This window comes from Felis catus, chromosome C2 (genome assembly GCF_018350175.1).
Source record: "Felis catus isolate Fca126 chromosome C2, F.catus_Fca126_mat1.0, whole genome shotgun sequence".
In the NCBI taxonomy this organism is placed as follows: Eukaryota; Metazoa; Chordata; class Mammalia; order Carnivora; family Felidae; genus Felis; species Felis catus.
In genome coordinates, this window is record NC_058376.1 from 128,704,125 (window position 1) to 128,726,828 (window position 22,704).

The 22,704-nt window shown below is 39.5% G+C and overlaps 1 protein-coding gene across 1 annotated transcript in view; it reads right to left on the bottom strand.

The window, feature by feature from the left end:
- Positions 1–2,855: 2,855 nt before the first annotated feature.
- SRPRB (SRP receptor subunit beta) overlaps positions 2,856–22,704 on the bottom strand; it is a 28,482-nt gene continuing 8,633 nt past the window's right edge. The window contains exons 4-6 of the mRNA XM_023260185.1: positions 13,449–13,585; positions 12,254–12,308; positions 2,856–3,069 (exon numbers count right to left, since the gene is read on the bottom strand). Of these exons, the coding sequence (XP_023115953.1) occupies positions 2,856–3,069; positions 12,254–12,308; positions 13,449–13,585 (406 nt within the window). The remainder of the gene's footprint in view (positions 3,070–12,253; positions 12,309–13,448; positions 13,586–22,704) is intronic.

Genomic DNA, 22,704 nt, shown 5'->3' on the forward strand with positions numbered 1-22,704 from the left:
AGAACGTCAGCACCTCGCACATTAACAGGACCACAGGGGGACATTGGGATCCCAGGAGGTGCCGAGACAGAGACCGTGGGAAAAGAGAAGTGGCAAACCCAGGCACTCCCCGCTAATAACAGCTGTTGTTGGCTAGGACCCCAGCAAACTGGCAGGTGCCTGGCAATGGAGGGGCCCCCTTGAAAAAGGGCTTGAAAAAAGAGCTGGGATCAAGAACAGGATGGCCAGCCCCCAGAGCCCCCAGTCTGTAGTGTGCCCCATACCTTGTGGAAGACTGCATGCCAGAAGCAATGGCGGGCCCAGGGCGTATTCATCGCAGCCACCCCCCTACAATGGCATCTCCCGCGGCCTGCACCTCTCCCTCATCAAGGAACAGGATCATTCATACCAGGTGGCAGCCAGCCTGGGGGCAGGTCTCAGTGCCCATACACACCTAGTGGCTCAGACACTGCTATGTTCCCAAGAAGGAGCTCTTTCAAGCCATGACTGTCTCATCTGTGACATACAGTTGTGCCTTGTCTGCCAGCCCCCGTGATTGACATCTCTTGCCACTCTGGCCACACTTGCCTCCCACCTCATGAAGAAATGGCTGCAGGGCCACAAGAGGATACCAAGAGAGGAGAGAACACATGTGGCCTATCAAAACTCCTACCCAGCACCCGAGGGAAGTCCCCTCCTGATCTCATCCTGGCCCAAAATGCACAAGAGTGGAATGACTGTAGCGCAGGAGTAGGAAGCAGGATGAGTGCTTACTTCATCCTGTTAGAAGAACTAAACAGGGCTCGTGGCCCAAAGACTTAAAAACAAAACCTACTGAAGGTGCATGTGATACTCCAGGGCAGAGGACTTCTGAGGGTGTTCCTAGGAGCCCACGTACCTGGTAAAGCATATACTAAGTACGCGGATTCCTGACACCACACCAGATCTGCCACTGAATTGAAAGTTTAGGACCAGGATCCTCAGAAGGGCTAACAAGCAGCACGGATAGTTCAGACGCACACCAGCATCTGAGAATCAGTGTTTGAGGTACGACATTACTTCTTCGGAAGATCATCTTTCAGCCTTGAAGACAACTCAACCTTGCTCCCCTTGTCACTTTTTTGGTATATTGCCTCCTCCAATAAAGTATAACAATTATTAACCAGAAAAAAACAAAAAAGCAAAACTGAGAGATTACATGCCTCTTAACAGAAGCATCAGGCCATTGATTTTTATTCACACAAGCACCTGTGATTATGTGAACATGTCACATTTATCACAACCCTTTTTGATTTCTGCTTCGTTACTCTTACCTATTTCCTTAAATCACTGCTAGCTAATAAGGACAAAAACCAAGAATCCAAAGGACAGAAAGAACACTAGCAGCACTGAGGCTTTAGGATAATAACTCTACCAGGGTCAAGGTCCAAGGTCTTCCCCGTGTCAGCCAGCACTCATTCCATATGCGAGCAGCGAGGTGTAGGAAACAGGGTTGAGGGCAGAGGGGAGCTGTAGTCTCACGCGGAGCTAGAATCACTCAAAGGAAGACGTGACGGCAGCCAGAGGCTTGGACTGTAGCACACGCGGGGACCTCCCGCACTCGGATGTTATTGGCTTCGTGTTTATACAGACTCCCCCTGACCCCTCAGAGCCAGGGTGGGTGCCCGTGCTGTGTGCTTTCCGAGCACCCACACCCCCATCATGCTCTGACCACACTCTTCTGGGATTACCTTCTCACTTAGCCACAGCCACCCTGATCTCATCTGAAGCTTTGGCCGAGCTTGTCCCTGAGTGTGTGAAGTAGGGACAGCTGTTTGTTCCTGTGTACGCTGCAATCTGCAGGCCCTGGAGATGTGGAACCAGGCCTGCACCCTTCCTAACACATGCTCCCATTTGTACTCACCATACCGTTCCATTTCATTGCTTTGAGCCAGACAGGTTATTTTATTTGCCAAGAAACGCATTAATAATTTATAAAAGCCATTTAAAAAGCCAACATTCAAGAAGACAACAAAGAGCATCACTTTGAAGGGGCTGACTTTTCTTTTTTAAAGTGTATATTCACTGCTGGTTAAAACTATGGAGAACTTTTATCATTCCTATGTGTTCCACTGCATTCTAGCTAGGAGTACAAAACAGGGGCCAAACAGCACACGAACACATCCAGGAGCCCTTGGCCATCCAGAAAACCACAACAGTTTCTAAATCTCCACAGACTCCTCAATTAAGGGAAACCACCAGAACACACGAGGCCCTTGGCATTGGGGATTTAGCATTTACAGTTCTGTCATCTGGGAATGACTCCAAGGGTTCAAGGCATGTTTTTGAAACCTAAGTGTTATGAGGCTGGAGTGTGGACAAGTCACCAAGCTGATGAAAAACAGACCCGCTGTCAACACAGCCTTGCTGTTTTCTACCTGTCTTCACACGTCGAGACCACCTTGTAACTACACCCACACATCTGAGAATTCACAAAGGACCAGATGATGTATTGACCGTGAACCAGCCAAGGACAAATGGAAATCAACTAGTTCCATACACAGACAGGGTTTGTTTTCAGCAAAAAGGACCAAAGCACAGAGGCAGAGGAAGAAATTTTCAGATGATAATCATATTCTAATACCCTCCTAACCTTATGTCAAGCTTATGTTAAAGGGACAACACCTTAACAAAGGGAAGCACACAAATAAAAGAAAGCAATGAGGGAGAACTAAACTTAAAAACAAAAATTCCAAGTTACTTTCGACAGTAATTTGTTTCCAGAACAAGAAAATGTTTCTTATTACATTCTGTACCCCTTCTTTATCAACTCACGGCTACCACACCCTTTTCCACACACATACAAGTTCAACTGTCCTGCACTTTAGCTCTGCCCCTCAGGCGATTTTAGCCAGCCATTTCTCCAGGTCCCGGATGTCAGCAGAGCCAGCGTCCCCTCTTCCGCCCTTGGCACTGCACTCCAGGAACTCCACTTTGAGGGGCAACTGTGAGAACTCAAATTCTTTGCCTTTCTTTCCCAGCTGAACAGGGGCAGTGCTGGAACTGTCCAGTGTGCTGGGGGCAGCAGAACGGGTGACTCGTAAAGTGTTGCTGTGACACAAAAGAAAAATGAGTCAGGAAGGAGAGAGTAACTTTTATATAGTGATTAAAGGCCTTTAGAAAACCACATTCATTCCTAAATATTTCAGTATTCATTTAAATACTTAATCATAAACCTGTCAATTACACTATTAAGACTGTTGAATAACCTTTGCATTCATATACCGTTCTCAGCTAGGAGAGATGTGGGTCCGGCCTGACTTTGCTTGATAAAGAGTAGGTCAGTAACATCCCCAGGTCATACCAGTGCCCCCTTTATATATCTGCAGAAAATCAAGAGTCGGACACTCAAATGACTGTGCCACCCAGGTGCCCTGAACACATTTTTTTTTTTTTAATTTTTTTTTTTTTTTAACGTTTTATTTATTTTTGGGACAGAGAGAGACAGAGCATGAACGGGGGAGGGGCAGAGAGAGAGGGAGACACAGAATCGGAAACAGGCTCCAGGCTCCGAGCCATCAGCCCAGAGCCTGACGTGGGGCTCGAACTCACGGACCGCGAGATCGTGACCTGGCTGAAGTTGGACGCCTAACCGACTGCGCCACCCAGGCGCCCCTGAACACATTTTTTAAATACACGTTGTAAATGTTATAATAACTTAAGTCTCTGAAATTACATTTATCACAAGTCTATGTGGATACAGAGCTTAGAAATCCACAAACTCCAAATTCTCATATCCAATTTGGGCCCAATCACTATTCTCCAACCTCTTTACCCACTAAAACCTTCCCAATTTAAGTTGTCTTACTGCCACCTGCTGGCCCCCAAAAAGAGTGCATAGCAATGCTCATTTGTCTACTTCTCCCACACTTTTTGCTATCCAGAAGCAGAGGAATACATGCTCCCCAAAGTGCTTTCTTAACAAAATAAAAAGCATTTCTTGAAGCTGTAAGGCTGCATGAAAATTAGTGAAGAATCTCCAAGAAAAACTAAACAATACCTTGCTTAGAAAAAGACACACATGAAAAAACTATTTTTAAGAAACAATTAATACAAAATTCAAGATATTACTTACCTCTTGATGGAAAGGAAGAAAAACTTTTGGGGAGAAACCCCTAGGACCTTCTAAGCAAGGTGGTGGGTCCATGAGTATTCATTTTAATATTCTATAAGTTAATATATGTGTCATATCTATCCCTTTATATGTAAGATATTTTACAGTAAAAAAAAAAAAAAACAAACCTTAGGGGAGGCTGGGTGGCTCAGTCAGTTAAGCATCCAACACTTAATTTTGGCTCAGGTCACAATCTCATGGTTTTGTGGGTTTGAGCCCCACACTGGGCTCTGTGCTGAAAGCATGGAGCCTGCTTGGGATTTTCTCTCCCTCCCTCTCTCTCTGCCCCTTCCCTGCTCATGCTGTCTCTATCTCTCAAGTACATAAATAAATAAATTAAAAAAAAAAAAAAGACTTAAAAAGGAAAAAAGGCCAAACATTAAATATGTACTCAGCTCTTGCCATAAAGCCACATGAACATAGTTAACCTTGTTATTCAGGAGACTATGAAATGCTTCAAAGCTGATAGGGCCTAATTCTCACAAACACAGGATTAATCTAAAGTTAGACTCCTGGGATGCCCCGCTGGCTCAGTTGGAAGAGCATATGACTCTTGATCTTGGGGTCATGAGGTCAAGCCTCACATTAGGAGTAGAGATTACTAACAGAAATAAATAAACTTTAAAAGTAAAATAAAATCAGGCTCCTAATTTAACTGATATTAACCTTCCTAACTTTTAACATTTTGCTAAGTTACCTTGTAATGCATTTTCTTCTGTATTGCTTTTATATGGCTCTTTAGAGTAAAAAGCAAATGGACTAAGGAAAATATGTACTTTGAACACAGGAAGACTTGGGACTATACTGCTAAATAGAAAAAAAAAATGGGATACACAAATATGATCACTTCTTCCCCCAATTCCCAACAATTGCAACAGAGTTTCTAGAAAAAATAAACTAACTGTTCCAATTTCCTTAGTCTAACAATAAACAATTTACAGTCTCAAGAGAGAGCATCAAGAGTAAGGGAAGAGATGAAAAATGTGCAATTTCAGAAGGGACAGAAACCACTAACAGTGACATCAGCAAGAGGGCAGAATAGCAATTTCCAGCACAAGTCTTGTCACAGAACCATCAATCTGAATAACCACCTATGCATGAGAGATAAGGGATCCAGGTCAAAGATCACAGGACCTGGGTATTATACAGAAATAAAAAAAGATGCACTGAAGAGAGTAGGAAGGACAGCTTCACATTACCCACATTACTTCTCCTGCAAGCATGGAGAGATATGCTTCACTTGGGGGAAGGACAGTGAAGTGAGCACTCACTATCCCAGAAAACCCAGCACCAGGCTGACCCTCATGGCCCCAGCCCACGCATATGGACCCAAGCTCCAGGACCACCCCAATGGACCCCAGCACAAGGCCTGCCCCAGGAGACCCAGGCACCTGGCAAGACAGGAGAGATTCAGGTTCGAGCCTGCCTGAGTGGACCCTGGTGCCAGGCCCGCTTCCGTGGACCCAGGCAGTAGGCCCACTTACCCACGGATCTAGGAGCCAGGCCAACCTGCCCAAGGGCTCCAGCAGCAAGCCCACCAAAGGAACAAAATAAAGTACCAATAACTAACCTTAAAGAAATGGAGATCTACTAACTGACAAAGAATTCAAAATAATCCTTTGAAAGTTCATTGAGCTATAAAAGAAAAAGACAATAAAATGAGAAAAACAATATATGAATAAAAATGAGAAGTTCAGGGCATGTGGCTGGCTCAGTCAGTAAAGCATGTGACTCTTGATCTCAGGGTGGGGTGTTCAAGCCCCACATTAAGCATGAAGCCTACTTAAAAAAATAAAGTTCAACAAAAAGAAACCATGAAACTTTTTTATGATATTCTGGAGCTAAATAACACAATGACTAAGGTGAAAAATTCAGAGATCTTTAACAGCAGACTTGCCAAAGCAGAAGAAAGAATCAGAGGAACTTAAAATCAGGAATTTGAAGTTACCTAGTGAGAAGAACAAAAAGAAAAAAAAAAAAAAAGAGTAAAGAGAGCCTATATAGGGGCACCTGGGTGGCTTAATCAGTTAAGTGTAGACTTCAGCTCAGGTCATGATCTCACAGTTGGTGAGTTCGAGTCCCACCTTGGGCTCTGTGCTGACAGCTCAGACCCTGGAGCCTGCTTCGGATTCTACATCTCCCTCACTCTCTTGCCCCTCTCCCACTCACACTCTGTGTCTCTTGCAAAAAGCAGCAAACATTAAAAAAAAAAAAAAAAGCCTATATAACTTATAAGACATCATTAAATAAACGAAGTACATGCATTATGGTAGTCCCAAAAGGAGCAGAGAAAGACAAAGAAACAGAAATCTTATTCAAAGAAATAAAACAACAACAACAACAAAACCCAAATCTAGAAAGGGAAATGAACATCCAGATCCATTAAGACCAAAGAACCCCAAACAAATTAAACATGAAGAGAAATTTTTTCTCTCTCCTTCATGTCTGATGGACAGCTTTGCTGGGTATAATATTCTTGGTGGCATTTTTCTTCTTTCAGCACTCTGAATATATGATTTTACTCTACTGGCACATAAAGTATATGCTAAGACTAAGAAATCTAGTCTTACAAGGTTTCCCTTGTTTGTGACAACTGGCTTCTCTTGCAGCTTTCAAAATTCTGTCTCTGACTTTTGTCAATCTGATTATAGTAGATGCACAAAATAAAGCACCACAAAAAAACAGCACCACAAACAAATAAATTATAAAGAGAAGAAAGGGACAAAGGAATTATAAAACAAAACAAAACAGAGTAAATCCTTACCTCTCAGTAATTACTTTAAATGTAAATGACTTAAATTCTTAAAACAGAGTGGATGAATGGATTAAAAAACAAGATTGAACTATGTTCTATCTCCACGAGAGACACACCAGATTTAAGGTTCTACATGAAGGGATAGAGATAGATATTCCACGCAAATGGTAACCAAAACAGAGCAGGGCTGGCTAGACTTATTTCAACAAAACAGACTTTTAAGTCAAAAATTGTCACAAGAGACAAAGAAGGTCATTATATAAAGGCATAAGTTCATCAAGAGGATACAATAATTGTAACCATATATGCACCTAACATCAGAGAATCTAAATACATAAAGCAGATTAACAGAACTAAAGGGAGAAATAGATATCAACACAATGATAGCAGGGGACTTTAATTCCACATTTCCAACAATGAACAGATAATCCAGACACAGAATCAGTAAGAAAACAAAGTATGTGAACAAGACTAAACACAAATATAACTAACAAATATAGAACATTCCATCCAACAACTGCAAGAACGCATTCTTTTTTTTTTTTTTAATGTTTATTTACTTTTGAGAGAGAGAGAGAGAGAGACAGAAAACGAGCAGGAGAGTCAGAGAGAGAGGGAGACACAGAATCTGGAGCAGGTTCCAGGGTCTGAGCTGTCAGCACAGAGCCCAACATGGGGCCCGAACTCACTGCGAGATCATGACCTGAGCCGAAGTCAGATGCTTAATTGAATGAGCCACTCTGGTGCCCCAAGAATGCATTCTTTTTAAGTTTACACAGAACAGTCTCCAGGATAGATAACATGTTAGGCCATAAAACAAGTCAACAAATTTAAGACTGAAATCACATCAAGTATCTTTCTGACCACAATGGTATGAACCTAGAAATCAGTAACAGAAGGAAAATTTTAAAATTCACCAGTTTGTGGGGAGTAAATAACATGTTTCTGAAGAACTAAGAAGTCAAGGCAAATAAAACAATATTTACACAAATAAAAATGGAAGCCCAACACACCAAAACTTATAGGATACAGCAAAGGCAGTTCTAAGAGGGAAATTTGTAGCAATAAACATCTACTCTAAGAAAAAAGAAAGATCTCAGAAAAACAACCTAACTTGACACCTCCAGGAACTAGAAAAAAGAACAAACTACCACAAAGTTAGCAGAAGGAAAGAAAAAATAGACATCAGAGCATAAAGAAATGAAATATAGACTAGAGAACAATAGAAAATATCAATGAAACTATGAGCTGGTTTTTTGAAAAATAAAACTGACAATCCCTTAGTGAGGAGGAAAAGAAAGAAGACTAAAATTAATAAAATCAGAAATGAAAGGGCTAACTTACACCACAGAAATGCAAAGGATAAGACACTATCAACAAATTAGAGACCTAGAAGAAATGGATAAATTCCAAGAAACACAAAACACACCAAAACCTAATCATGAAAAAACAGAAAATTGGAACAGACAGATAATGAGTAAGGAGACTGAATCAGTAATTAAAAGCCACCAATAAAGAAAAGCCCAGAACAAGATGGTTTCACTAGTGAATTCTACCAAACTTTTTTTTTAATTTTTTTTTTTTTTTTTGAGAGATAGAATGCAAATGAGCAAGGGACAGAAAGAGAGAGGGAGAGAGAGTGCAGAGCCCTGGAGCAGGGCTCAAGCTCACCTGATGCAGGTCTTAAACTCACAAACTGTGAGATTATGACCTGGGCCAAAGTAGGATGCTTAAAACATTGAGCTACCCAGGCACCCCTCTACCAAACATTTAAAGAAGAATCAATACTAATTCTTCTCAAATCTCCTAATTAAAGAGGAAGTAACACTTCCAAACTCATTTTATAAGGCCAGCATTACCCTGATATCAAAGCAAGAGAAGGACACTACAAGAAGAGTATAGGCCAACATCCCTAATGAACATAGATGCAACATTCCTCAGCAAAATACTGGAAAACCAAATTCAACAGTACATACATTAAATGGATTGTACACTATGATCAAATGGGATTTACTCAAGATGAAAAGTTCAACATATCAATAAAGGTGATACACCACTGTAAAAGGATGAAGGATAAGAATCATATAATCATCTCAATAGATACAGAAAAATCATTCGACAAAAATCAACATCCTTTCATGATCAAAACTCAACAATAGGCAGAGAAGGAATGTAGTTCAAAATAATAAGGGTCATATATGACAAGCCCACAGAAAATACTCAACGGTGAAAAGCTGAAAGCTTTTCCTCTAAGATCAGGAAAAGGCAAGGATGCTCACTCTCACCACTTCTATTCAGCATAGCACTGGGAGTCCTAGACAGAGTAATCAGGCAAAGAAAGAAATAAAAAGCATGCAAATCAGAAAAGAAGAAGTAAAATTATCGCTGTTCACAGATGACTTAATCTTATATACATAAATCCCTAAAGACCACTAAAAAGCAGAACTACTAAACAAATTCAATAAAGTTACAGGATAACAAAATTGATACACAACAATCAGTTAGGTTTCTATGTATTACTAACAAACTATGAGAGAAATTAAGAATTAATCCTATTTACAATAGCATCAAAAATAAAATACTTAGGCACAAATGTAATGAAGTAGGTGAAAGATCTATACACTGAAAATTGTAAGACATTCATGAAAGAAAGTGAAGACATGAGTAAAGGAAAAGATGTCCCTTGTTTCTGGATTGGAATAATACTGTTAAAATGGTTATACTATGCAAAGCCGTCTATAGATTCAATGCAATCCCTATTGACACTCCAATGGAATTTTTCACAGAAATAGAAGAAACAAAGGATGAAGGGACAAATAAAATGTGGAACATACATAGTGTGGCATATTATCCAGCCCTGAAAAAGAAGGAAATCCTACTACTTACAACAACATGGATGAACCTAGAAGACATTATGCTAAGTGAAATAGTAGACACAGGCACAGTAAGACAAATACTGTATGATCACATTTATATGTGGAATCTAAATCAAACACAAAGAAGCAGACTAGAATGGCAGTTACCAGGGGTGGGGGAGGGAGAAATGGGGAGCCTTTGACCATTAGGTCAAAGGTTATAAAGTTACAGTTATGCAAACAAGCATATGCTAGAGATCTACTATACAGGATAGTATCTATGGCTAACAATACTACCTTGTACACTTAAAATCTGCTAATAGGGTATCTTAAGTATTCTCATGAATCTCTCCTCTCACACACACACACTTAAGGGAGCAGGAGGAAACTTTGGGAAGTAATGGATATTTTGATGGCCTCAACGGTGGTGATGGTATCAAAGGTGGATATTTATCCCCAAATGCACTGAGTTGTATATATTAAATATGCACAGCTTTCTAAATATCATTTTACACCTCCATTAAGGGGTTTAAAAAAATCTCTTGATATTCAACTTGAATATCTTTGATAAATGATATCTTTGATAAATCTGATTGAAGAGCTAACTTTATATTTTAAGAAGTTTAAAGCATATGGAATTAAATATATCATTCTCAAATAAAGGAAAAAAAAAAGAAAGAAAGAAACCACAGAAAATGGCAGACTAGGCCTGGTAAAATTTTTCTGTCAAGAGCCATAAATTAAATGTTTTGGGCTTGTAGGTGACATTTAGTCTCTGTCACATATTTTTCTACTTTTCTTATTTTTTTTACCTGTCCTTTAAAAATATAAAACTAAAAACAAAACTAAACTAAACTAAAACAAAACAAACTAAACTAAAACAAAGTTTTGTATAAAACAAAACAAAAACTAAAAAAAAAAAAACAAAACAAACAAAAAAACCCATACATACATACACACATACATAAATACATAAATGTAAAACTATTCCTTGTTTGCACATCCTGAGCAGGAATTTGTCAACCCTAAGCTCCTGAGTACAGGAACCACATTGTATTTCCCCCTGTAGCTACATTCTAAATGCAGGGCTTACCATATACTAGATGAATTATAGGTGCCTGTTAAATGAATAAAGGAGTAATAAGTAAATCCTAGTGGGAAAAAATGTGCTCAAAGTTGAATTTATGCAATTTTTCCTCATCAGGTTCTTTTCTTTAATAAAAGAAAATCCTGGGGCGCCTGGGTGGCTCAGTTGGTTGGATGTCCAACTCTTTTTGTTTTTAATTTTTTTTTAATGTTTATTTTTGAGAGAGACAGAGTGTGAGGGGGGAGGGGCAGAGAGAGAGATTGAGAGAGAGAGAGAGAGAGAGAGAGAGAGAGATTGAGAGAGAGAGAGACAGACGGAATCTGAAGAGGCTCCAGGCTCCGAGCTGTCAGCACAGAGCCTGACGCGGGGCTCGAACTCACGGACCGTGAGATCATGACCTGAGCTGAAGTTGGATGCCCAACCAACTGAGCCACCCAGGCGTCCGGGTGTCCAACTCTTAATCTCAGCTCAGGTCATGTCCTCACGAACCATGGGAATCAAGCCCTGCGCTGGGCCCTGCACTGATAGTGTGAAGCCTGCTTGGGATTCTCTCTCTGCCCCTCCACAGCTCTCTCTCAAAATAAAAAAAATAAACATTTGAAAAAAAAAGTCCTTATACACAGCAATAAGAAAACAAACTTGCTTCATTATAAGGTTGATGTTATCTCCTAGGTAAGCTAGCTCTTACAAAGTGGCAGAGTACAGATATGTTAGATTCCTTAAAATTCAAAAGGTTACAGCTCAATTTACAAATGTTTAAACATTAAAATCAAGCTAAATAATGTCATGTAGCTTGAAAACAATAAAATAAGCTATAAAATATAGTATCATAGATGTTTAAATTCTTCCAAAGTGCTCCTTTCTTACTCCAACAACAAAAATTTCCATGGCTTTCAAAGTCTGTAGTTTCTAAAACCTTTCGTAACTACTATAAATGAACTAGACACAGTGGGAAAATATACTGAATTTATAGCCTCAAAAAAGCTGAGATCTTCTATCCATGAATTTTTTTTTAATTTTTTTTTTTTTTTAACGTTTATCTATTTTTGAGACAGAGACAGAGCATGAACGGGGGAGGGTCAGAGAGAGGAAGACACAGAATCTGAAACAGGCTCCAGGCTCTGAGCTGTCAGCACAGAGCCCGACACGGAGCTTGAACTCACGGACCGTGAGATCATGACCTGAGCCGAAGTCGGCCGCTTAACCGACTGAGCCACCCAGGTGCCCCTATCCATGAATTTTTAAAGTATCCATGAACATCCCATTGAGGCTTTTTAAAATTCCATTAATTTTGTCATTTAACAAATATATTTCACACTATTTATCAGACTATGATAATCATATACAACCAGACTTTAAGCAATATATCTGTATTTCCTAAGAGTTAAGATCTACATTAACCAATATGACTTATTCATACTTACAGTTCTTTCTCAAGCTGCTGCTGAATTAATTTTGCAGATTTTGCCATTGTAATGTCTGTACAGAAATAAAGACACTGTTATAGTTTAAACCAGAAAGGGTCTCTTCCCAAAACTTCTTGCACATATGGAAAATTCCTATTTAAACCAGTAAGTTTCTTTTCCCTTTAGTTTTTTAAAAGAGCTTTTTACCATTAGTAGCTCCACTATCAAAGTAATAAGCTTTATATTTGCATGCATGGGTTTTCCTACAAAAATGCTTACAAATGTATTAAGCTTGTGACCCTAAAATTGACTAGTTCTTTCCTGAAAGTTTTCTACATCTTACAGACCTTTTAAATTAATATGTACAGAAGTCTAGCCAGTGTAACAGAAAGAACACCTACCAGTTTTTTTATTGTAACAAGAGCCTTCACTCTAACAGAAAAACCCTGTCATATAAAAGTAAACTAAGCATATTTCCAGCTGATACTAAGATGGTATGTTACTCAAGTGCACCTTGGTAAGAGATAAACACTGGTTTGGCAAATAGCAGAACCCAAATAAATATTACTTTCTCTCTTTATACTGAAGAGAAAAAACAGAGAGGTCAGGTAATGATTCTAAGACCGATTCCTGATTAGACATCATTAAGGTTATTACTACCTGATCACTTCTGAGAAATGCAATGGGCTCTTCATAGAATCAGAATTTTAATTTGAAAGAGGACCATAAAACCAACTAGTTTATCTTATTTTAGAGGTAATGAAACTGAACCCTAGTTTTACTTGGTATGATGAAAAGTTTTTAACGGCTATGAGGTTAAAGAAAAACAACTTCCGCAAACTCCCCTTGATGAAATGTGCTGGAAGGTAAACTTGTTTGAAAGGAGAGACCTCCCCCTCTGGCCCTCCACAACTGTGTGTGAGATGACATATTGTCAATCTGACAAAACAGCTTGGTAAATAAAGTAAAATGATTTATAATTAAAAAAAAATGCAAAACAGTGTATCAAAGAAAAACTGATCATAGTCACTCCTTTGTATGGTAAAACTAATGAAAATGCAGATGTATAAACAATTTTAAGATTTAAAATTCTTCATAGTCCATTAACAATTAGCTCTCTTTCTCAATAATAACATTCACAGATAAATGTGTTAACTCTTAGTAGCAATCCCACAAAAATCTCAATTATGATTGCTGGAAAACATGATGGCACCTTGCTTATTGCAGGCGATTAAGAATGATGGTGTGTTCTTCAAACTCATACTGTCAATGAGAACTTGATAGAGAAACTCTGCCACATCTTTCACCTCTCGTTGGAAGGCTGCACTATCCACAACAAACACAACAGCCCTGGAGGGGGAGAAAGAAAAAGCAGCATGTGAGCATGCAACAGTGCAGCAGTGTGTTGAAAAATCATATCCTTAACCTCAGCCAGTTCAATGCTAATGAATAACACACAACAGACTCACATGCAGATATGCACACATGTAATCACACCACACAAATACTTAACAAAGGACTGCTGAGTAGACGCCAAGTGAAGTGTGTGCTTTTTTGATAACTGTGTACTTCTGGTGACTGTACAGCTTGAAATACTATTTTTTATCGAGTTGTATAAAAATGCAAAAAAAAAAAAAAAAAAACCCAAAAACAAAACAAAGGACTACCAAGTGTTACTATGTATCAATGACTGATCTAAAAAGATCAGTGCCTGGGTGGCCCAGTCAGTTAAGCATCAGACTCAGTCTTGGCTCAGGTCATTATCTCACAATTTGTGAGACTGAGCCCAATGTTGGTTAACACACTGACAGTGTGGAGCCTGCTTAGGATTCCTACCCCCCCACACCGATCTCCCCTGTGTGTGCACGTGCTCTAATATACATACGTTAATATAATACATACATATATACACATATACACACTTATGTATACACACATATGTGCATATATATATACATACATATATACCTATACATATATATACATGTATATATGAAGACATTAATAGCAGAGCTGAATTTTAGCCAGACACAATACTGGGACACAGATAGTCTGCAAAGTAGTGCGTGCAGAGCACAAAGGAGTGGAACAGCATGGCCTAGAGAACTGAAGGTAGGAAAGGGGAGGGAGGAAACCAGGTAGCAAAGGGGAAAGACACACTGAACTACAAAATTTATGCTCTCCCATTACAAAGAATATTGGTGCTTAATGGAAGACAGATACATGTAAGAGGGTAACCAAACTAGAAGCAAAGTGACCAAGTAGGGCCCAACCTAAGGCAGCAACAGTGAGAATTCTCATGTGCTAGAAATAAAGAGGTATCAAAGCTTAAGCAAAGCAGTTCAGGAAAAATAACAGATAATAGACTGTAGGGACCAGGGTTTGAATACTCAGGTGTAGCTGGAAAAGAGCAATGGCCAGAATGCAGTTGGGGAGCTGGAAGTGAACACCTAGCACAAAGCCTAGAACTTAAAAGCAGTCTAGTGGAGTCTGATGTGGGAAAATAATCCAGGAGGAATTGAAGTATCAGGTATCTTGAGCCTCACACAGCAGGGGTATGAATTTACATTCTGTTATGGTGTAAGATTCTCAAGCAGAAAGAGGGAGGCCCCCAGAAGGTGGGGCCAAGATGGCAGAACAACATGAAAGTTTTTTGTGTGTGTCTTGTCCCTGAAATGTAGCCAGATCAACACTAAACCATCTTGCACACCTAGAAAACTGATTTGAGGATTAACACAACAATCTGCACAACCTGAACCACAGAACTCAGCAGGTACACGGCACAGAGAGGTGAACTGGAGGAGAGAGAAGCCACAGAAGGCAGGGAGCTGTTTTTGCTTGTGGAGAGAGGACAGGGACAGGGGGAGACTATGGGAAAGCAACCCCCCCCCACAAAAGCAGTTGGGGAGAAAAGGAAGAGTCTGCGAGGGACTGAACAAAGAAGGGAGAAAGGAGAAAAGAGGGGGGTTAAATTCCATTAAGACAGGGGGAGCACAGAGTCTGAAACTCCGCAGCTCAATACCTGGCAGTGCTCCGGTGGGAAGAGTGAATTCCCAGGAGCAGAGAGTGAGGTCCAAGGGATCCTTGGGCCACATGTGGAGAGGCAGTTCCCCTCCTGGGAGGACATTTGGTAGAGGCTGTGCGGCCTCCCCACAGGCAAAGGTCCTAGCAGACCCCAGAGAATAACCACATTCATTGGTGTTGGGACAAGGGCATAAAGGGGAAAATCTGGTGCCAAATGTGTGTTGTGATTTACCATAATCCCTGAAACTCTGCTGCTAGATGATCACACGAACTTCTTCTGGGGTGGGATGGCACCCAGCCACAGTCTCTGGGCATCTGGCAGCAGCACAGTCTCCCGAAAGTTCCTGGGGGTGGGCAGGCACCTGGCCATTGCTCAATGAGACCCTCCCCAGACAGAACGGGTCAAAGCTGCAGTCCCTCAAAAGTGAGGGATTGGGAAACACAGCCCACCTTAGATAAAGCTCAGGAGGAAGGTGCCACCTAGAAGCCTGACAGTTTGGTCACGGACAGTGTAAACACGGGAAGTGCACAGGAGCCAGAGACAAAGGAGGGAGGCTTAACTGATGGTCGGGGAGAGAACAGAGTTCTGATACTACAGACTGAGTAGCTGGATGATGCCATTTTCACTCCTCCCACGCATGCACATACATGCCTACATGCGCCACAACGATCTACCCCAGTAAGCTAAGCAGCACCACCTAGTGGAGAATGGAGTTGTTACACTAGGCCCCATCCAACTGGGCCAACTGGCCTCAGGAGGATCACCACAAGTCTCTGCATGCTTAGTTTACAGACTATAAAGTGCTTCCTAGTTTGACTTCTAGGGGAAACCAATGTAATTTCAATTGTATTTTCTTCACTGATCCATCTATTCAATTTTTTTTCTTTTTTTGTTTTCTTATTCTTAAATACAGAAAGAGAAAATACTTATTTTTATTTTGTTTTTATTGAAAAGATTTTTTCTTTTGTTTACTATAGTTTTGACTTTTTGGTAAATTTTTAAAATTCTATTTTCCTTCCATCATTTTATTGTATTCTATTTTATTGTGTTCATTTTTTCAAATGTTTTCTTTTTAATCTTTGTCTTTTTTCTCTAATATACCAAGCTCCTTTCAACAACCAGACCAAAACAGATATAGCATCTAGTATCCTTTGATATTTTTGTGTTGTTTTTAATTTTTATATGTTTTAATTTTTATTAATTCCTTTTCTTCCTTCAAAATGACAAAACGAAGGAATTCACCCCAAAAGAAAGAACAGTAAGAAATGACAGCCAGGGACTTAATCAACACAGATACAAGCAAGATGTCTGAACCAGAATGCAGAATCATGATCATAAGAATACTGGCTGGGGTCGAAAATAGGTTAGAATCCCTTTCTGTGGAGATAAAAGAAGCAAAACCAGTCAGGATGAAATAAAAAATGCTATAACTGAGCTGCAATCTCGAATGGTTGCCATGGTGGCAAGGATGGATGAACCAGAGCAGTGAATCAACGACACAGAGGACAAACCTATGGAGAACAGTGAAGCAGAAAAAAAGAGGGAGACTAAGTCAAAAGAGCATGATTGAAGAATTACAGAAATCAGTGACTCATTTAAAAGGAACATCAGAATCATATGAGTCCCAGAAGATGAAGTGAGAGAAAAAGGGGTAGAAGGGTTATGTGAGCAAATCATAGTAGAAAACTTTCCTAACCTGGGGAAAGACACAGACATCAAAATCCAGGAAGCACAGAGGACTCCCATTAGATTCAACAAAAACAGACCATCTACAAGGCATATCATAGTCAAATTCACAAAATACTCAGGCAAGGAGAGAATCATGAAAGCAGCAAGGGAAAAAAAGTCCTTAACCTACAAGGGAAGACAGATCAGGTTTGCAGCAGACCTATCCACAGAAACTTGGCAGACTACAAGGAGTGGCAGGATATATTCAATGTACTGAACTGGAAAAATAGGCAAGCAAGAATTCTTTATCCAGCAAAGCTGTCATTCAAAATAGAAGGAGAGATAAAAAGTTTCCCAGACAAACAAAGATTAAAGGAGTTTGTGACCACTAAACCAGCCCTGCAAGAAATTTTAAGGGGGACTTTCTGAAGGGAGAAAAGAGGAAAAAAAAATAGACCCAAAGCAACAAAGACTAGAAAGGGCCAGAAAACACACCAGAAACTCCAACTCTACAGGCAACATAATGGCAATAAATTCATACCTTTCAGTACTCACTCTAAATGTCAATTGTCTAAATGCTTCAATCAAAAGACAGAGTAGATAAGAAAATGAGATCCATCTATATGCTGTTTATAAGAGACCCACTTTAGACCTAAAGACACCTTCAGACTGAAAGTAAGGGGATGAAGAACCATCTATCATGCTAATGGTCGCCAAAAGAAAGCTGGACTAGCAATACTTACATCAAACAATCTAGACTTTAAAATAAAGACTGTAACAACAGATGAAGAAGGTCTTTATATCATAATTAAGGGGTCTATTCACCAAGAAGATGTAACAATTGTAAACGTTTATGTTCCAAACATGAAACACCTAAATATATAAATCAACTAATCACAAACATAAAGAAACTCATTGATAATAATACCATAATAGTAGGGGACTTCAACACCCCATTTACAACAATGGTCAGATCAACTAAACAGAAAATCAACAAGGAAACAATGGCTTTAAATGACACATTGGACCAGATGGACTTAACAGATATATTCAGAACATTTCATCCTAAAGCAGCAGAATACACATTCTTCTCCAATGCACATGGAACATTCTCCAGAATAGATCACATACGGGGTCACAAATCAGCCCTCAACAAGTACAAAAAGATTGAGATCATACTATGCATATTTCAACCACAACGCTGTGAAACTCAAAATCAACCACAAGAAAAAATGTGGAAAGATAACAAAACTTGGAGACTAAAGACTATCTTACTAAAGAATGAATGGGCTAACCAAGAAGTTAAAGAGGAAATTAAAAAGTACATGGAAGCCAATGAAAATGATAACACCACAGCCCAAAACCTCTGGGATGCAGCAAAGGCAGTCATAAGAGGGGAGTATATAGCAATCCAGGCCTTCCTAAAGAAGGAAGAAAGGTCTCAGATACACAACCTAACCTTACACCTTGAAGAGCTGGAAAAAGCACAGCAAATAAAACCCCAAACCAGCAGATGACAGGAAATAATAAAGATTAGAGCAGAAATCAATGCCATGGAAACCAAAAAAAAAACAAAAACAAAAAACAAACAAAAAAAAAAACAGATCAAGGAAACCAGAAGCTGGTTCTTTGAAAGAATTAACAATATTGATAAACCCTAGCCACTTTTATCAAAAAGAAAAAGGAAAGGACCCAAATAAATAAAAGCAAGAGTGAAAGAGGAGAGATCACAACCAACACAGCAGAAATACAAACAATAAGAGAATATTACAAGCAATTATACACCAATAAAATGGGCAATCTGGAAGAAATGGACAAATTCCTAGAAATATATAAACTACCAAAACTGAAACAGTTAGAAATAGAAAATTTAAACAGACCCATAACCAGTAAAGAAATAGAATTAGTAATAAAAAATCCCCCAAAAAACAAGAGTCCAGGGCCAGATGGCTTTCCAGAGGAATTCTACCAAACATTTTTTTTTTTTTATGTTTATTTATTTCTGAGACAGAGAGAGACAGAGCATGAGTGGGGAAGGGGCAGAGAGAGAGACACAGAATCAGAAGCAGGCTCTGAGCTGTCAGCACAGAGCCCGATGCGGGGCTCGAACTCACAAACTGTGAGATCATGACCTGAGCCACAGTTGGTCGCTCAACCAACTGAGCCACCCAGGCACCCCTCTACCAAACATTTAAAGAAGAGTTAACACCTATTCTCTTGAAGCTGTTCCAAAAAATAGAAATTGAAAGAAAACTTCCAAACTCTTTCTATGAAGCCAGCATTACTTTGATTCCAAAACCAAAGACCCCACTAAAAAGGAGAGCTACAGACCAATTTCCCTAATGAACATGGATGCAAAAATCCTCAACAAGATACTAGCGAACTGGATCCAACAATACATGAAAAGAATTATTCACCACGACCCCAAGTGGAATTTACACCTGGGCGTCAGGGCTGGTTCAATATCTGCAAAACAATCAATGTGATACATCACATCAATAAAAGAAATGAGAAGCATATGATCCTCTCAATAGATACAGAGAAAGCATTTGACAGAATACAGCATCCTTTCTTGATAAAAACCCTCAAGAAAGTAGGGATAGAAGGATCATACCTCAAGATCATAAAAGCCATATATGAACAACCCAACACTAATATCATCCTCAACGGGGGGAAAAACTGAGAGCTTTCCCCCTAAGGTCAGGAACATAACAGGGATGTCCATTCTTGCCACTGTTATTCAACACAGTATTGGAAGTCTTAGCCTCAGCAATCAGACAACACAAAGAAATAAAAGGCATCCAAATTGGTCAGGAGGAGGTTAAACTTTCACTCTTCGCAGATGACATGATATTCTTGTGGAAAACCCAAAGATTCCACCAAAAAACTGCTAGAACTGACCCATGAATTGAGCAAAGTCGCAGGATATAAAATCAATGCAGAGAAATTGGTTGCATTCCGATACACCAATAATGAAACAACAGAAAGAGAAATCAAGGAATCGATCCCATTTACAAATGCACCAAAAACCATAAAATACCTCAGGATAAATTTCACCAAAGAGGTGAAAAATCTATACACTGAAAACTATAGAAGGCTTGTGAAAGAAATTGAAGAAGACACACACAAAAAAGGAAAAATATTCCATGCTCCCAGATAGGAAGAATATTGTTAAAATGTCAACACTACCCAAAGCAATCTACAATGCAATTCAATGCAATCCCTATCAAAATAACACCAGCATTCTTCAGAGCTACAACAAAGAATCCTAAAATTTGTACAGAACCAGAAAAGACCCTGAATAGCCAAAGCAATCTTGAAAAAGAAAACCGAAGCTCGGGGCGCCTGGGTGGCTCAGTCGGTTGAGCGTCCGACTACGGCTCAGGTCATGATCTCGCAGCTCGTGAGTTCGAGCCCCGTGTCGGGCTCTGTGCTGGCAGCTCAGAGCCTGGAGCCTGTTTCAGATTCTGTATCTCCCTCTCTCTCTGCCCCTCCTCTGCTCATGCTCTGTCTCTCTCTGTCTCAAAAAAAATAATAATAAATAAATGTTAAAATAAAAACAAAAAACAAAACAAAACAAAACAAAACAAAACAAAACAAAACCCGAAGCTGGAGGCATCACAATCCAGGACATCAAGCTGTATTACAAAGCTGTAATCATCAAGACAGTACACTACTGGCACAATAAGAGACACTCAGATCAACGGAACAGGACAACCCAGAAATGGACCCACAAGTGTATGGCCAACTCATCTTTGACAAAGCAAGAAAGAATATCCAATGGAATAAAGACAGTCTCTTCAGCAAATGGTGCTGGGAAAACTGGACAGTGACATGCAGAAAAATGAACCTGGACCACTTTCTTACACCAGACACAAAAATAAACTCAAAATGGATGAAAGACCTAAACGTAAGATAGGAAGCCATCAAAATCCTAGAGGAGAAAGCAGGCAAAAACCTCTCTGACCTCAGCCACAGCAACTTCCTACTCAACACCTCCCAGAGGCTAGGGAATCAAAAGCAAAAATGAACTATTGGGACCTCATCAAAATAAAAAACTTCTGCACAGCGAAGGAAACAATCAGCAAAACTAAAAGGCAACTGACAGAATGGGAGAAGATATTTGCAAACAATGTATCAGATAAAGGGTTAGTATCCAAAATCTACGAAGAATTTATCAAACTCAACACCCAAAAAAACAAATAATCCAGTGAAGAAATGGGCAGAAGACATGAAGAGACACTTCTCCAAAGAAGATATCCAGATGGACAACTGACACATGAAAAAAGGCTCAACATCACTCATCATCAGGGAAATACAAATCCAAACCACAGTGAGATACCACCTCACACCTGTCAGAATGGCTAACATTAACAACCCAGGCAATGACAGATGTTGGCAAGAATGTGGAGAAAGAGGATCTCTTTTGCACTGCTGGTGGGAATGCAAACTGGTGCAGCCACTCTGGAAAACAGTATGGAGGTTCCTTAAAAAATTAAAAATAGAACTACTCTATGACCCAGCAATTGCACTACTAGGTATTTATCCAAAGGATACAGGTGTGCTGTTTCGAAGGGGCACATGTACCCCAATGTTTACAGCAGCAATATCAACAATAGCCAAAGTATGGAAAAAGCCCAAATGTCCACTGAGGAATGGATAAAGAAGATGCGGTATATATATATAGGATGGACTATTACTCAGCAATCAAAAAGAATGAAATCTTGCCACTTGCAACAAAGTGGTTGGAACTAGAGAGTATTATGCTAAGTGAAATTAGTCAGAGAAAGACAAATATATGACTTCACTCATGAGGAATTTAAGATACAAAACAGATGAATGTAAGGGAAGGGAAGCACAAATAACATAAAAACAGGGAGAGGAACAAAACATAAGAGACTCTTAAATATAGAGAATAAACAGAGGGTTACTGGAGGGGTTGTGGAAAGGGGATGGGCTAAATGGGTAAGGGGCATTAAGGAAGCTACTCCTGAAATCATTGTTGCACTATATGCTAACTAATGTGGATATAAATTTAAAAATAACTATAAAAAATTATCTTCTAGAAAGTTAATACTTATCAAATATTAGCTTCTTTCATATGAGTAACAGTATATGAGAAGCAAAATGTCAAGAAACAAATGGGGCAAGAACCATACAATGGAGGCAGAAATGCACCCCCCCCCCCCGCCTTTCTTTAAAATAAAGAGGCTAATTGAGAAAAAAAATAAAATAAAATAAAAAAATGGGCCAGACTCCATGAACCCCTAGGGCTCCCAACAGGAGGAAATATGAATCCTTTCTAGAGAGAGGCTTTCATATCCTAAAGCAGTAAAAAAAAAAACAACAATCATAACAACAACAAAATATTAAAAACACAATACCATTATCATCCGCACCACCCCCCCCCCCCACCGCAAATGAACCTTTGGTATAAGTCTAATAAAATATGTCAAGATCTGTATCAGGAAAACTACAAAACTGATCAACAGAATCAAAGTGTAACTAGATAAACAGAGACATTCCACAATCATGGATACGAAGAATAAACAGTTTCAAAATGTCTCTTCTTCCCAACTCAATCTATAGATACAATTAAATCCAATCAAAACCTCAGCAACCTATTCCATGGATACTGACACATTCTACAGTTTATATGGAGAGGCAGAAGACCCAGAATAGCGAACATAATAATGAAGAACAAAGCTGGAGGACTGACTCTGCCCAACTTACTATAAAGCTTTAGTTAACCAAGACAGCAGGTCCTGATGAAAAC